The sequence below is a fragment of the Carassius auratus genome, chromosome 11 (genome assembly GCF_003368295.1).
Source record: "Carassius auratus strain Wakin chromosome 11, ASM336829v1, whole genome shotgun sequence".
NCBI classification, from domain to species: domain Eukaryota; kingdom Metazoa; phylum Chordata; class Actinopteri; order Cypriniformes; family Cyprinidae; genus Carassius; species Carassius auratus.
Window position 1 is genome coordinate 8476566 of NC_039253.1, and position 18626 is coordinate 8495191.

General features: G+C 37.3%; 1 protein-coding gene across 1 annotated transcript in view; it reads right to left on the bottom strand.

Annotated features, from left to right (window-relative positions):
- Nucleotides 1-15199, bottom strand: part of LOC113110925 (guanine nucleotide-binding protein G(i) subunit alpha-2-like) — a 64642-nt gene extending 49443 nt beyond the window's left edge. Inside the window, exon 1 of the mRNA XM_026275214.1 lies at nt 14345-15199. Coding sequence (XP_026130999.1) covers nt 14345-14462 — 118 coding nt within the window. The 5' untranslated portion in view covers nt 14463-15199. The remainder of the gene's footprint in view (nt 1-14344) is intronic.
- Between the last annotated feature and the right edge of the window lie 3427 nt (nt 15200-18626).

Below are 18626 nucleotides of genomic sequence, written 5' to 3' on the forward strand. Positions count from 1 at the left end.
CTTTAAGAAAACATTTAAGAACAATGTCATAATAATAATATTAATATCATGTGTGGCAGACCATCAGATCTCATTCGAGCATAAACTTCAAAATGTTAAAGTTGAGAAGTCACAGTGGAGTTGAGATGATTGTAAAGACTCAGACAACTTGACGGGTTGGCTCTCTGCTGAATTACCTTTCACTCACTTTCTCTCTCATTATGTGGGTGGATCTTTGAGGGCTGCAGCCATACTTCTCTCTCTCTGAGGGTTTTCACAGTCTGCTCACGTTATGCTGCCCCACAAAGAGTCTTTCTGTGGCAGGGCACAAAACTACAGGCCTGCGGAGCACGACATAATTACAAATCACAAAGCCCTCAGTACTGCGGGCTAGCTCCAGCTGCATTCTGCACCCTTTCCAACTCCAAACACACTCTCCCGAATGGCTAAAATCCCTCCTATTTTCTCTTTTACGACACACTTTCTCCTCCCCCCCAAAAAACAGGTCTTACTATCTTTTTTAATCATGCATAAAGGACTTCAAAGTTTAGTTAGGCCAAATGAACACCACAAGTTTTAACACTTGGTTCTTTTGCTTAGGACAGACCAGAGCCCCCTACAGGTATCTTTTTAGACTTATATAATTCACCTAAAAACTAATGACATTGGAAAGCACTGATTTAAAAATTCTATACTATTTTGTCTAAAACAATTAAATTATTGTATGAAAATCTGATAGCAATTTTGAAGTTTGCTAAAGGGCCAATAGATTCGGGGGTATAAAAAAAAAAAAAAAAGGTTGTACCTTTTATTAATAAAACAAATGGAAGTGATTTGGAAAATTAAACAACAAGGTTACAAAGAACCAGCGGGAAAAGAAATGTGCCTGTAGCAGCATACTTGAAGTAAATCAATATAGACTTAAACATATTCAGTAATATGGGTTCTCCTTTTTGTGTTTCCAAAATATTTTAGTTTGTCTTGACACAACTTGCATAGTGTGGCTCTTGTTCGACTTCTAAGAAGCCAGAGTACTTTGATACAATAGTTTTTACCACAGAAGGTGCCGGTCTGATTTCACACACTGCCATCATGCATCGGTAACCCCTTATTTACACTGCGCACGTCTGTGACGTATTATATCTCCGTGGTGGTCACCGGAGCTGATCGCAGCCACTCTAGTCAATGCTTGTGTTTACACCGGTTTACTATGAGAAAAAAGAAGCAGCCACTCAGCAATTCCACCACTTTCTGCATTACGTGTGAAAGGGCCTTAACGCTTCTGGTGCGAGTTGGCAACGCTTGGAGGATGGAACAAAACCTTGCCGAAGACGTAACATGCCGCAGATGTGTGCAGTTTAAATAAGGGGTTAGAGTTCTGCATTTTCCGTTCCGTTAACATCACGCTATCAATTAACATTTAGAAACAGAACATTTATTTTTGACTTTTGTGAATCGATTCAGAATTAACCAGGTCCGCATGATCGCGATGCGTCTAAGAATCACATTTTCCCCCCTCCCCTATAAATTATGCTAGGTTTGTTTTGAAAGATTAAGTGAACATTAGATGACAGCAAAGCTAATCCAAGGCAAAAACAGGAACTGATATATTGACACAAATAAATAAAACCAATTGTCTTGAACCAATCTCTGACATCAAATGTCTGCACAAAACGCTCTAATTTAAACAAACCCTTTTGAGCCAAGACCATCCAGGTTTAAGCAGCAGTCAAAAAAAAAAAAAAAAAAAAAAACTGAAATCCCACCATCATGTCATCTCAAACGTTCTCATTTGTGCAATTCATTCACCCTGCCTGAGTCACTAGGTACTTAAGAAGTGCAGTCTTTATCATCCTTCCTCATGTGTTCCTGTCTAATCAAACATTGAGGGATTTTCTCTTCATTGAAATGAAGGTCTTACTTAATCTATCTTCTAATCGTGCTCTCAGCGGCAGGCTGATGACAGCCGCAGTTGTCCGAGATAAGAGGGCACAGATTCGCGAATCTGTGGCACCGTATAAGCACATCATCCACCACCTACACACTAGGGCTGGGTGGTATATAGGGTTTGTACGATATATCAATATTTTCTTTATAAGCGATTCGATATCAAGCAATACCATTTATATCGATATACCGTAGTTTAATATGAGCGCATCTGAAAATATAGCAGAGGACACAGAGTGAGCTGCTGCGGACAAAGTGCTTATTCCAATCTCAACATGTGACAAGCTTCATATGAAGGCCTTTAAAAACTGGTAAGACATAGTTTATAGTTTCGTTTCGCAGTAATTTAAGCGGCTGGGCCCATCATATGCTCAGACAGAAAGTCTCAAGAAATCCATACTGCCAGATGCGCTCATGGAGCGAATATTTATACGGAGCGTTACGAAATAGGCTGTGTGAGTGCGGCAAGTGTGAACAGCTCGTCCATGATGCGGGATTCGCGCCGAGTCGGGAAGAGAGGGGCGAGTATAAGAAGCATTCGGAGACATAGTCTGTGTGTGCGGTCTTCTGAATTGGGAATAGCAAACATGCAGTAAGAGATGCTCTTGATATGCATTGTGACGCAGCTCTTGTAAATTATATTTTTTGTTCGTTGTCCCTGTAGATGCCATAATCCCACTCTATCTCTCTCCTGCTTTCCGTTTTTTTCTTTTTTTTTCTTTAATGGTGGGCATTTACACAGTTGGCTAGAGCAGAGCTGATTGGTGAAAATGGAGGTGCCCTCACTTTATTGGTAAGTAAGACTGTCACTCAAGGCTGGAAGGCATGCATATGCTCTGCAACAGAGTAATATTGCGTCCACATCGCAGGCTTTTGCGATTAGCAAATCGCAACGTCTCAAATCGCGATTTCGATTAATTGCAAAGCCCTAGATTGTTATGTTACATTTTTTTAATCAAATGTGATTTGAAATTTTTTTTTTTACATAGTATAAAGGCTTACATACATTAACTTTGTTTTCATAGCCGGTAAGGGAAATAAATGGATTTTAAATACAGATTTGTTTTAATCCAGATGTAAAAACGAAAATACCCAGCCCTACACTACACACAAACTGAAAAAAAAAAAAAAAACATTAAACCAATGAGTTATGTCAGTATGTCACAGTGTGAGTCAAACTGCTGTTTCTCCTGCCGTACGTCTTGGATTAAAGAAGGAAGTTAAAAGCAGGAAGTGGTGTAACTCTGTAACAAATAAGGTCTCTGCTGCAACTTCTGTGTTAAACATTTTGGATTGTCTGTATTGGAAAAAAAACGTAGATGAAGTGGCTCTCAACAGTCTCAGAGAGCTGGTGAAGAGGCCTGAGGCAGGACTGCAAGTCAGCACTTCAAATGGTGCTTCCCCTAGTAAAATGATTGCCAGTTTCCTCCTGCCCTGGGTTAAAAGAGTATGTAATGTGAGGCAAGAACAGGTTTGATATAGAAGAGACAGGTTCATTGTGGAGAAAGCTAACTTTATTCCAGCATTCTGAAATACACACAAGCTCTCCCACCCTAACACAGCGGATCGGTGGTGTACACTTCATTACACACTAAATGCTTCATTAAACCTGCTTGGGCACCACAGTGGTTGTTTCAGCAGTATCCAAACTCATTTGAAAGCTCTTTTCTTTCAATATTTTCAGAGAAAGTCTTTCAATCATCCCTGTTAGAGCGAGACCTTGTAATGTTTGTTCCACAGACACAGATCTGAATCATGACGGCTATATTATCATTTTCAAGCATGAATTTTTAATTCTACCATATAATTAAAGTGAATTATGCAAGCAACAACAATGGCAACTAGATTTACACATTTACTAAGGAAGTGATGCTTGTCTTTACAAAACGTTTTATATAAAAACTTTTGGAAAAAAAATTATAATTGACATAATATGAACTGAAATATAATAAAATAATAACCTCAAACTTATTTTATTTCAGCTAGTTGCCAAGAAAACCATCCTCATTTTCATTTAGTTCAAAACCTGATGAACTAAAATGTTTAAAACTAAAACTGGAAAAAAAAACTATTACTGTATAGATATATTAAAAGACCCCAAAACTTTAAAAAATGAAGCTTCTGTTAAGACTCTCCCAGGAGAACCGATGGAAGGATTCCACATTTGTAGCACATCACAAAGACAGCAAAGACAGCTTCCTAAAGCTCATCTAATCCTGCAGAATGAATCTTTGCGAGCACTACGTCAGCAGAGCTCCATCACAAAGCCAAGGGTGATAATCAAAGCTATAATTACAGATGTGTCAGAAACGGCCATGATCTTGGCATACTGTCATTAACACGCTCACATGCTTTGATTTAGTGTGTGTGTGTTGAGATACAAAAAGTATGATGGAAGTGAAATGTTTTGCACATGCAAAAAAAGACTGCACATGCCAGTCTGGTAATAAACGTTCAAGCACTTCCTCTTCTTGTCTGCTTACAAACCTATACCATAGCATACAGATCAATATTTGACCAAGCAACACTGCCCCCAATGTAACAACAACATGTCATCTAAATAAGCTCAAACTCAAAAAAAGCATTTTTTTAAACAGTTGCATGAGATGGACCACTGGACCAAAAGTGTAGCAAGCCACACGAGAGAAATTGAAACTGATACTGCAGTATCACTCTCATTTGCGGATGTGGACAGTCTCTCTCCGGCATTTGGCCAACTTTCAAGCACAACTCCATGGTAAACCAAAAGTTTAATTATAAAATTAATTATAAAACCATATATTATAAAACCAACTTCCTGGTAGCATTAATGCTTGCATTAAAATTCAAGGAAATCAATGTAAGGACTGAAATACTAATAAACCACTGCTTTGGATTTGGTTTACACTAGGCAGGTTTGGTTGAATTAAAAAACACAAGGAATAATTTGAGTAAGTGCGAACACAGCCATCCAAACCTTGGTGTTCACTAAACTAGTGTTCACTAGAAAACTAGTTCACTAAACTACTGTGATGTCACAAAAAGAATCCCTAAAAAGCACAAAATGTTCATTCCCTTTCTTTTCATCATAGGAGACATGTTGCTTATTTCAGTTTGATGCAGATGTCAAAACCATATTGAAAATGTGCAATCAGGTTGTGACTATCCTTGTGCTTTTAGTTTAGTATCTTTAGATTTGGTTTTAAAAATGATACTAAAAGAACCAGGACTAAGTGTATAATTTACCAATACAACCAAACTACAAGTGTAAACAAACTCAGAAAAAAATGAATTATCGTATACAGCAGTAGCGCACTCTTCAACTGATATCTGGATATAATTATATGGCAAGGTACAAAGCTAGGATCTGTAATGATACTTTTCGAGGTGGATTTTCCATTAGGCTTTTTTTTTTCTTAAAAGTGTGGGCCATTTAAAGGAAGCACTTGAAAATTTTCCCCCTGAATGAGTGTGAAATGTTCAACAGGATAGGTGTGTTAGCTTCCAGTTCTGAATGAACAAAGGGATAGCACCAACCGAAGTCTCAGCACTAGCTGAGATCGGCCAAAAGAGGTTTGGGGGGGCAGGAAACGACATCATTCTTCCAGCACCAAAACACCAGCTTTTAAAAACTGGTTGAGAGACAGCATATGGCTTTGTGGTTGAGAGTGCTATAAAGATTCTATATACAGCTTCTGGTCTACCTCCAGGAATCTGGATAAATATAACAAATGTTAGCCATGTCACCAAAAATAAAACATTTGGAAATCAGGGCTACTGTTAGTGGCCATTATGTGGCCATGTACAAGCTCCAGACTCTCTGTGATAATTAAAATCAAAGTGACTTGAACAGCTGAATTGGCCAAATGAGGGGAAAAGAGCCAAGCGAGAGGCACAAGCACAAGTTGTGCCTGTTGAGCAGCCATTAAATCAAAAGTGAAAGAAAGACATTATACAAATTAGGGCTGAACATCAGCGATGGGGACAGGACTGAATGTATAAAAGGAATCAGGCACAGCATGGCCACTTGGACCTGGAAATTGGATCTCGCTACAATGCTAATCCAGAATACTGGAGACAACAAAATAAATCCAAAGCAAGGATATGCAGAACTACATGTATCCATAATCAACAAGCTGTTGGGTAGTTGTCAGTCAAAAGAGGCCCAGTGTTATTATGCCCGTCATATTTATAAACACAGATTAATAGAAAATGACAGAATAGGACAAAAAAAAAAAAAGACAGGTAAACTAGTTAACCTCACTAATCCCAACCAGTCGACCATTAAATCTAGAGCATGCTAATGCAGGTACAGCGAGAGCTTTCATTTAAGTGTTTTCCCTAATGAACATCTTGCTTTTGTGCATCACTCTGCAAGCACAGACGCAAAGATTAGTGGGCCAGTGTAGGCGAGCAATAGGCTGAAAAGGAAATGGGAGTTTCATTGTTTTTCATTTACACTCCCTCCACCCGGCACCTCTGAGACTGAGCTGGCTGATCTTTCTTCTCCCAAGCGACTGGCACCACCTCTTTATGCCCAGCAGCCCAAAAAACTTAGACCTGCCAGTGCAGCATCACCTCGCTGTCTCACTCTTATTAACCGTCAAGGAGAGAGCATAGTTTAACAAACTCATCGCATTCAGAAAAGGGAGAAATCTGTGGCTAAATTACAAATTGTAATAAACAGAGCAGTTCCTAAAAAACTACTGAGGCAATGTTTATGGTAGTATATCATGAAAATTGGCACAAAGGCAAACAACTAATAATATTGTCCTCTGCCATACTAATCAAGTCTATTTGATTGAATCTCTGGTATTAGATTAATCTTTTGGAGTTCAATTAAATAAAAATTTGGTCCTTCAATAAATTGAAATATTTTGACGTCAATCAGTCTTGTGATTTTACAGTCTGACTGAAGAAAAAAGTGCTCCAGCATACTATTGCAACCAGTGCAAAAAGTTAGTCGAGAGCCCTGATACGTAGGATAAAATGCAATCTGATGGCCATTTCCTGAGTTAAAATGGTCAAAGTGAACCCACTAAAGAGATGACCTTTCACCTTCCTGATAATGTAAGAGGTTATGAACTCCTGTTCAGTACATTTTCAGCAACCTCTGGCAAAAAAACCTTGAAAAAGCAGTTTTTCCCTCCTATGTGCTTTCCCAGTCATCAAAGTTAATAATAGCTGCACGTTGCTGGTTCTTATGGGTCAGATTGAAGTAAACAAAGAGTCCTCTTTCTCTCACTCTCTCCTCACAGCCGAAGCGAGACAGTTCAGTGAAGCGAATAGACGCTCAGTGATGCACTCACGTAGACGTTCGTTTACAGAATGGCAGGCTCATACTGGACTGTTTAAAAACATAAACAACTTGTTCTATCTCATATAGCTCCAACTTCCTGCAGTGAAAGGAAAATATAATGTGCTGCACATTTATCTGACATTTTTCATGTCAGCAAATTGGCAATAAGCAAGCCTGAACAATGTCAACGCCACCTTGCCTTACACAAACAGATGGCTGGGCCAGTGTCCGTGATCTCCCCCTTAATTTCCGGCCACCTCGCACATCTATGCCAACGTTCTCATTGCTCTTACAGCAATGTGGCAGAGCGCTGTTTTCCCACTTAGAGATGAGCAGACCAAAGCGAGAGACAGCGAGCAAGCTCTGGTCCTGGTGTAAAATGAAGCCAGATGGACATAACTATCGGGCTAGAGGCAGTTTCCACTTCTCAAACCCTAGGAGACAAGTCCACACAAAGACTTAACCTGGGCTCTTCTATCATCAGTTTGATCAGGCTACACGAGACTAAGTAAAGTAACTCTTTCTCATGTTATTGTTCTGACTTTGGAAGCAGCTTTGTAAAATGCTCAAAGACATATATTTACACCGTTTTACTAAATGAGGCTGACCGGAGCCGTTTATTCGCCAGCAGCTTTGTTTTTACCAATTAGTTCCCTCATTTCTGTCCGCGTTTTCTGCTTCGCGTAAATCATAGCGTTGTATGCGTCAAGAACTGGGTTGACCGGGTCCTCGGTACGACTGGTACTTAAAGAAAACTGGTACCGTCACATTTTCATTTTTTTAATACCGAGTTGATACAGAAGTACCGGGTCTTTTGACAACACTAATTTTTTCCATGTTTTCATTTTAATAGCAAATCCCCTTTATTTACCAAAAAATGTATTGTTTAAATTTAATTAATTACAAGACAGATAAAAATTGGGTGAAACTTGTTTACTGTTTTTCATAATTATATTACTTGTAGAAAAACTTTAAACACAATTATAAATAAGTATAAAGAATGGCATTGGTTTTAGTTTTGGTGATAAAAAGTTTTTGTTTTTGTTTTTTAATTAGCATATTTTTGTGTTTTGCTTTGGTACCGAAATTGGAACAGAGATGGGTGGATTTTCACTGTTATCAGTACCGAATACTGAAATTTTGGTACCGTGACAACACTAAAACCAAAAATGCACTGCATGATCAAACATTTAGGTGAGATAATGTAATCTTGAAAAATGTCTAAAAGATGCCACTCCTCTAGGGCTGAAACGATCCCTCGAGTAACTCGATTACGAAAAATGATCGAGGCAAATTCTTCGGCCTCAAAATTCCTGATTGGAGCACTCCTAACATATAGCAGACCATTTTTGTTGCCGGGGGGACCAGGATCTACCAACGTAAGTATATTTCAGACCTGTGGGAAGCACTAGAGCAAATAGCAAAAAAAGAATTGTATCAAATCAGTCACTAAAAAGATCAGAAAAAAAAATCCCAGTAGGCTTTTCAAGAGTCTGCTTGACTGTAGAACTCGTCATTACCATTAACACTATTGTTTTCTATCATGGATGTGGAAAGAATGTGCCTGATTTTAGGGGCGTGAGGGAATAAAATCTGAGCACATAGGCCTAGATGATTCATGCACACAATGAGTTTGATAAACATTGATTTCTTAGTGTGTTGATACAAAACCCCATAAATGCTGGAAATGGAAATGCTGTCATTGTTTACACACACACACTCATGTCATTTGTATTCAAGTCCATTCAAATAAACCTGGTCAAGATTGTACACAAGGTTTGACGTCAATGATTCGATGATTGATGGCAATCTTACTGGTGTTTGAGTCCATTCTAATTTAGCACCAAATTGGTCATCAACATCATACTGCCATTAAACTACCACTTACAAACTAATCAAATATATAAATTTACAAGTAAAAACTATTTTAAAGTCACTATTGTCAAGCTGCCACGATATTTAAAAGGAATCAAATGCAAGTGAGATTCGAGAGCAGTGGCAGAAAGTAATACTTTCAGTGAATAAAATTTATTTCAGCCTGACATTCGTACAACACTAATGTAGTTATGACTTCAAAAGATTTGTAATGTAGTGCACATATAAGGTACATAAATTACTTGGTGTTTGGTACCAAACATCATCTTTCAAAAAAAAAAGTCATACGGGTTTATAATGACATGAGGCTGAGTCTGACTGATATATATATTTCAGGTTTCAGTAATTTAGTGGCTGAGATTAATCAAATTTAAAGAAAGTAAAAACTATTTAAGCAATTTGGCTTACTGATTGTAAGCCAAGTAAAAACAAGGAGCAAAGCCCCTTTAATATATCATTCAATCTTATTACATCCAAAACCAGTCAAGGTTTTTCCACAAGTTGTCAAAATATATTTAGGTACCAAACGGATCACTTAAAAAGTTGGGCCACGCATGAAGTCACTGTATAAAGGATACATTAAACAAAACCTATGACCTCCAGTGAGCAACTTCTAGGAATCCAGTAGACTTTCTAAGTAAGTCTCACACTTAACTGCCCCATGGTTAATGTTGAATAAGTTCAGCAATGCGCTAGTCCTTTGTAACCACAATGGATGCTTTTGACTTCTCGACAAGTTACAGAAACGTTTTTTTTTTTAAAGCAAAAATAATGCAATACAATATGTATGTGTGAGAACAAAACCCTTCTGGAGCAACAGGGACAATGTTTTGACCTTGCGTTAAGGAAATAGTTGAGAACAACGTGACGGATCATTGAGCTCAACTGACATAAAAAAAAAAAAAACTTTTGAGGACAGATGCAGTTTGATTTCATCAATCTGAAATGCACTGCTCATTAGAGCATGCAAACTGGCAAGAAGGGCATTATAAGGCCATTTTTCACATTAGCTTAATGATCAACCTCCAAACACACAACTAACAAGATCAGTTAGGAAAAGTTTACCAAACTCTGTAAACTATTTGTCTTGCATCTCATTTTAATCTAGTTATCTAACTGTGTTCCTTTCAAGCCTTTGGCAGATAGGGTGACCAGAGAGCATGATAAAATACATGAAAACTACATTGCTTGGCATGCAGGTGCATACTAGCACAAATAGGCCCAAGAGATTTTATGCAAAATGTTATTTTATTACCTGTCATCTGACAAAGTGAGTTTAAAAAAATGAAGTTGAATAAAACAAAATATATATTAGATGAAAACATATTACGAAAAATTCTAATGAACAAACCTTTAACTATGTCATGCATATCAACTCACTAGTCCAATAATCAGATCTATCATGCCATTTTCAATAAACAAATTTTATTTAAATTTACTTTCTGTTCTTTAACTTCAAACACACCCTATACAATACAATACAATCTACCCTGTGCAGAGTTTGCACTAATGCACTAATGATTAGACCATGGCCCCCTACTTGTCATTACTGTTAATATCATGATCATCTGGTCAGCATTTCATCGAACCACAGAAGAGATCTGCCATAAGACAGATTTAAAGCCTGAAAGCTCCAAAGTAAATATAAGAAAATAAAACCCAAACCCCTCGCAATGTCTTATGCAGAGTAGAAAAGCAGGGCTGGGGAATTCCTCTCACTACTACTAAAGACAAAAGAAGAAGCAGACACAGCCTTGTCAGTAGTAGTAAGAGATCGCACACACACACACACACACACACACACACCCATGTCCACACATAGCCTGCAATTACCTATAATCATACAGCGGAGACTTTCAAACCTAACTTATATTATAACTATACACCATCTAACACAAAAAATCTGAAAAAGGATACATAAATAGACAGACAGGCATATCTTTAGACCTGTGACAGGATTACAGCGGAATCCTAAACGGACCTTCCGGCCTTTTCCACTAAACGATTAACAGAGAAAGCAAATAAGGTGTGCACATGCAAAGCGTGATTTCCATGTGGTAAAGGACCATTACAACCACGCTGACAGGAGAGTGTAACAGTGGCAGTTTCAGTCATCTGTCCAGTCCAAAAGGCCCTTAATGGGTTTTCGTGTTGGTTTGTTTGTTCTAGAGGCCTTTTGCCAAATGCCTATCGGCATTTATCTGTCAGTACAGTAAGAGTGTGAAAAAAAAAAAAAAACAGAGCACACAAGATGAGCGATTGTGCTCTGGGAGTTATTCTCGCTCCATTTATCACCATCAATGCTATTAAGCCCAATGGCTAAAGCAAAGAGGCAAAAGCACAAATCAGTTCAACAGGTTCTGTCAAACCTGTTAAATGGGTTCAAGGAAGCATCAAAGATGCATACACACGCTTGACTATATTCTGCCTGGACTGTTTGGCATTTGATAAGAGTTAAATTATTGGCTACAGCACAGAAACTCTGAAAACAATTTACCAAATTAATTAAAACATGAAACAGTATTCCTTTAACATGTTGTTTCATGAATTCAACCAAGAACGAAAGGATTTCAAGTACACTCATGCTGAAAGCAATGGTATGGAGATGTTCAGACTTGTACGTGTATCAATGGTGATGAGTACGTAGACAGAAAAAAACAATATTTCCCTCTGTCAGCAAAGTCAGAAAAAAACAAAAGCAGTTAGAACAATCCAGGACTACAATAAATACACAGCAATGCACTGGAATTCACTGTGGAAGATTAATTTTGAACAAAGTTCAGAAAACCTAAAGGGTAAGCCCAGCTAAAGATCCATTCTTGGAATTAAGAGGAAGAAAAACATAGAAAAAGTCTGCCCCAGCTTATCGCTGATGGAGTTTCAGAAAGACGTTTAGAAGAGGTAAAGTTAAAGGTCTCAAACTTTCTCTAAGGCCTTCACTCAGAGTTCTGGGAGCCTGGAAATACAACTTTTCCCTACATCTGCCTCAAGCTAAAAATAGTCCATCATGCATCCATGCAACACTCCCCTCTGAACCAAATGTTTGAGTTTGGAAAGACCAGAGGGTGGAATAGAGGTTAAGACATCAGCCCGTATGATACAGACCATGCCTTTTCCAAAAGCAACCTACTTTTCCTGGCATTAGAAAAAGTTTTGGGGGTAAAGATATAATCGTTTTTGAGAAACTAGTGGTGATTTGGGGGAATTAGACTATGTATGTAAAATTCAGTTGTCACTTCCCATTTAAAAGTAATGAGTTACTTGTCTATATGTGCGTCATTTAAACCTCCTCAGACAGTGAGTCAAATCCCTAACCTAGTGTTTACTCTCCACGTCTGCTATAAGAGCACAGCCCACTGAAACCTAGAATTAGTTACTGACAGGAGAAACATTATCAGGATTGTTCACAGTTACTTAATCGAGTAGGTGTGTCCTGCAAGTTGACTGAAATATTAAAACCATGGTGTAAATGTAATACTCAAATTGGTAAATTTGTTACCATTGGGAATGTTACTGTCATACGTTTATATATGATATTATAAGGTTCTCCATAACACAAAGACACCAAAGTAAAATCATGACGGCATTGAAATTGGATCATCTTCTATATGACGCTGAAGATGTTTATCATACATATGGAAGGAAAAACAAAGTAGTTTCAATTTGCCGGTGGGACAAAAATACATTTATACAAATGGCAAAATATCCATGGCTGTTAAACTCTTCAAATTCACCTGCCACAAACATAATTTTGAAAGATAACTAACAGATTGTGTTTGACATTTAAATGTGAAGGAGGGGAAAACAAACAAAATGACTGTGTAAGTCCAAAAACTGCTGGGCTCGACATAGTCTCCCTCACATATGCTTTTAAAAGTCAACTCAGTGGTACGCCAAAGCAATTTTCTGCTTTCATAAAATAAAATTCAAAAGGCTTTAGAACGCTTCATAAAAAGCTCCACGTCAAGTATTTCATTTCTCAGCAAGAGTCCTTAACAAACATGCAAAGAGGTACAACACACAACAACCCCTGCCAAAAATCTACTTCCAACACTTTCTTTGGCTCAGGGTAGATGTTCCAGGCTTCTGTTTGGGCTCTAAGCCTTTCTGAAAACATTCCCCCCACAGAATTCCTGCATTTCTGTTAAAACAGTTCAGGCCAGGCCAAAGTGCACGCTGAGTGTGAGTGTGTGTGGCCATGCTGCACCACAAGAGATGTTGAGAGAGATCACAGGCACTGTCAAAACATTCCTTCAACCTCTCCCCTTAAAGTCACACTGAAATAACCAATTTCCACATCTACATACTGCTGTTTCTCTGTGATTGGGAAAGCTTTGCAAATGCACCACTCAGTAAAAGTTTGGGCAGAGTCAATTTGTTTTTCAGGATTTTGATCTAAATCCAATCCTTAAAATGGATGTTTGTACCCAATATCGAAGAAACAAACAACATGTTCCCAACATACATCCTTCAGTATGCACCACATGAAGGAACTATGGCTCAAAGAGCACTGAGCAGAGCACGGCCTAAGCAACACCAAGGTCAAAGGTTCAATTCCCAGGAAGAGGAAGAACTGATAAAAATGTAAATATATACCTTGAATGCAATGTAAGTCCCTTCTATAAAAGCATTTGTGAAACGTGTATGTAAATATAATTTAAATAAGGGTGGCTACTTTGAAGATTAATATTTCATTATTATTTTTATTTTTTACATTTCTGGCTTGTTACATAAATTTCATTCTTCCATTTGAGGCGTGGAATAGTCAATAGCCATGAATACTAAAAGTACCTGGTAACCTTCTGAAGCAATAACACTAACGTGCTGAGTGTTAAAAATGAGTGTCATATTTAACGTTAACACACACACACAGCTTATTGGGTAACTAAGCTTCTCAGATGACAAGTTTATGAGTAAAAACTAATAATAACTGGAAGGAGTAAAAAAAAAAAAAGAAAAAAAACTAGTGAAGTGTGTGCCACTTAAACGGCTAAACAAGTAACAAAGTAATCTTAGTTGTCGTTTTTTCTTCAAATCCGTTGACAGTTTCTCGCAGGCCACACCTGAGGAAACCTGACACACATGCTTTAGTTACCTAGAAACTTGCCCTCAAACTTCGCAAGATTGTCTTCCTTTCTGCCTCAGAAACGTTTTAAACGAGCTCCTCAGTCAATCAGAGACTTTACGGCGTGACAGAGTGCTTAGAAACGTGATATTTTACAGCAGCATCGAGTCGCTGACCGTTATCTGAGATCCGTCACTCACCCAACAGCAGCAGTTTCACTTCTTTGGCGGCTTTCTCTCCGTCCTCGCGCAGATTCCTGTCAATCATCTTGGACCGCTCCGCCGCGGCTTTATCTTCCTGGCTCACGGTACAGCCCATGGTCCCGAGTGCGCGCTTCAGGGCGACGGATTTATGAGTGTAGATTAAGAAGAAAAAACGAAAAGGTATAACCCTTTCAAAGCGACTGGAGTTTTTTTTTTTTTTAATAGTCTTCCGTGACTAACTTCCTCTTTTGGCTTTGAAAAAAAAAAGCCTGTCGCAAGTCCAAGGACGGGAAATGTCTTTAAAAGACTAGTAACGTTAGATCCAAAAGTGACGTTTTATACGTCCGAAAAATCTTTTAAAAGACGTTTTGGGATTGGACAAAAAAAATGTAATGTATATATTGAAGATTACACTCAGATTAGGACAACACCTGGAATGTTTTGACGTTAAAGGCTCCCAAGAGAAACCAAGTAACTTCACGTTAACAAGTAACGTTGGACTTTTACATCACGCGGACAGGGAGGGAGAAAAACTCATATCCACAGATCCAAAAAGTTTGTTTTAAAAAAAAAAAAGTTGAGATCAACCCCTTGTGCTCAGGTTTTTAAAAAGCACACTGGACGATGAGATCGATAATGGGCGACGAGAAGCTGAAAGAATCTGAAAATGCAAAAATCCCCGCTGTTTTCTTCCTCGCTTAAGTCCGTTCACTGATCGTCGAGGGTTTTGGATATTATACGCCGTTAGTTAGCTAACGTTGAGCGCTCTCTGATTTCCTTCAGTGTTTTCACAGCCGCCACACCCCAGTCTGCTGAGAAGTTGCTCTCTCTCTGGCACACACAGCAGAAGACAGTTCAGAACTGTTGGGCTCCTCACGCGTTGCCAGCCAGCTCCTCTCTGATTGGTCCGCCGCCGACGCTCATGGGAAATGTAGTTTTTCCGCAGTATTCGACTTAAAAGAAAATAGCAAGTATCTACCCCCGAAATACCTTGAATAGCTAAATAAATAACAAAATAACAGCTAATTAATTACAGAAAAGTTAAAAAAAATAATATTTATTGTATTTTATAAATTCATTTAAACTCTCTTTTTATAAATTTAGTGGGTTGTTTATTTATTTGTAGGCTATTAATTATTATAAGAACAACTATTTTTGGTTATATAATATATTGTATTATATATGTATTGATATGTTTCTTTACACAGAATGGCTTGTGTGTGTGTGTGTGTGTGTGTGTGTGTGTGTGTGTGTGTGTGGGTGTAGTACAGCTGACTTTCTCTTGTTTGCCCTTCAGTGGTGACAAATGACATTCTTTAGGGCCTCTTTTAGAAATGTATTTCGTTGAGACTTATGTCAATATTGACGCACTGATTTCAGCATGTGTTCTGTATGATTTGCGCTTAGGCAGGAGATAAAACCTTGTTTAAAGTAATAGCTCGCATTGATTTTTCCACATGGAGTGCATTTCCTTCGTTGGACTAGCTAGAGCAAACAACATTAGGACAGAGCTAGACCTATCTGTGTTTATACCGCCCCCGTGTGTCTGAAAGTAGTCGTACTTTATACTTTAGACACTAGTTTAAATTCCATTTAGCCTGTTTAACAGTTATTCAAAAAGTTAACCGGTAACAATTGAGTTTAATATCTGTTTAATTTGCATCTTAAGTCTTTATTTCTAAACTCAAGATAGAAAGACAGTAGGCTACTCTCAATTATTTTGCAACTCGAAATCAGATTATAATTGGATAACACACGCAGACAAACAGCATTATAGGGAAACTAATTTAGATAAATTGGAGCAATTTCAGCAATATGCAACAGAAGAAACATTTTGATTCTGAAAGAACCTTTCAGTGAATCGTTGTTTCAAGAACTTTTTTTGTATCAGTCTGAAAACAATTAAATAATCTAAAGATAGAACTTATAAATAACTTTTTGTCCAATAGAAAAGTTCCATGGGTTCTAAAGGTTTTTCATTGTGCCAATAAAGTGCCTCTATTTTAAAAGCTGTATTAATGTACATTCAACTTTAGTATATTTCTGGAATTCAGCATGTCTGTCAAATCGAATGAATTCAAATATTATCTGCACATTTTCTTGTGAGGAGGAAACACAAACCATGTGAACATTTTCAGGAAACTGCTGCTTCAAAGCAAGATTCTGTTTTGACATAAACAGCTTTACACTTAAGTGAACAATCAGCAGGAAGGAAAAGAGACAGCTGCTGAGGGAGGAAGAGAAGATCTGTAGGTTTGCTCACCGGAACTGCTTTCAGACCAATGTGCCCTTGAAATAGACACCTCATCTCAACCTGCAAGGTTGCTTTAGATAGATCTATGACACGTAAACAGATCATTCAACTCCCCTTTGAGCCACAGACACACCAAATAAACACATGAATATGAGAAATACAGCTGTAGACTGAATCAAGAATGACTGAATATTATTTATTCTTTATTTTATTTTATTTGAACATTGTTTACAGTACATTAACTGCCAGCAATGTACTCGATACTGAGAATAAAGAAAATAAAGACATAAACTGGCTTTTTAAAAAGCATTTTTAAAAATTATTAAGTTTTAATCATCAGACTAAACATCATCTGACTATTTACAATATACAAACTACAGATGTGCTTATAATATAAAGGGTTTACATTTATGTACATTATTTATAAATGCTGCCATGTAAGTAATGAACTCGTTTAAACTGTTACAAACAGATGACACTTTCATTACATCACAAGGGAAACATCACACAGAATGGACACAAGTACACAGCTGCTAAAAAGACAATTCAAATCTCCCCCCTTCTGCTACTTTGTGATACCTTGCAGATTTGGAGATCATAGCGGTGTGATCTGCAGGTGCTTGAAAAGTGCTGCTGTCAGCCCAGGCATCAGCTCAAAATCTACTAAGCTGTGCGTGTTAAAGCCTGGGGATGGAAGCACTGCATCATGGGGGATCTTGTCGTTCAGGTCAGTTTCTGGTACACCCCTGCTAATGCTCTAGTTGCAGCAATCAGACTGTGCTTTTATAAAGGGAACTATATTTATCCATGATTCATCATTGATACTAAAGATTTTTCTACTGATAGGAAGTTTATACGATTTTACTGGTTAACTTGAACTAACGTCATCATAAAATCAATATTTTATGCAGTGGATACATCAGACAGGAATTATTTCTCCTTAAAAATACTCATAGAAATTATGCTCTGTTTAAAAATAATCATAAACACTATCAAACTGAAAATTAAAATCTCTCTCAGTGAATCTCACCAAATGTCACCCCAAAATCAAATGACAGAAAATATATTCCTAGCCTATAAATATATATATATATATATATATATATATATATATATATATAAATATATATATATATATATATATATATATATATATATATATATATATATATATATATATATATATATTTATATATTTATATATATAAATATATATATATATATAAGATTTTTAAAAAATATATATATTTTTTTATATAATGTTGATTTTGTGCTGTTTGTTAGAATTCTTTGAAAGTGCCAAAAGACCAGAAACATCTATTAATTGTCACTTTTGTCCACTTTGCTTTATTTCTTAGCTGAATACAAGTATATAAATAATGAAACATATATTATATATTTATTCTTGTCTGATTTTGGGGTGAAATGCAACTTGGGCAATGTGACTACTTTCAAAGTCAAGTTCAGACTTTGAATCATTTAGAGCCACTGGTATATTTAAGGACGGATACTGGCAATTCTTTAACAACTGGCACATTTAGTTCTCAGGCATGTGAACAGACATCAACACACACTGCTAAAACAATGGGACACTTTTGTGCTTGAGAAAGCAACCACATTGGTGTGTGAGGCATTACACCACTACAAATAACATCTCACCATCACCAGAACACACAACTTAACACTTCTTTACCAAAAAATGATCAATGGGGTATTTCAGTGATGCACTTCAGCAATCATGCAGACATATTAAATCATTAATTTCTCTATATATGTATCTATATCCAAAAGACCACAAAGAGGGAAATGATGCCATGATAAACAAGGAAGTACAGATTGTAATCTGGAATAAATTACAGTGTCTTTTTGCTGTCTGACAGGCCCTCGATGCAGCACCAGGGACATGTAAAACACTGAAAAAATATATCGAGATATGTAATTATGCTAATACAGGTTCACAGATATGATGATTTAGTTATATGTGTGGCTGGTCTATCCATTAAACATGAATTAAACAGACAAAAA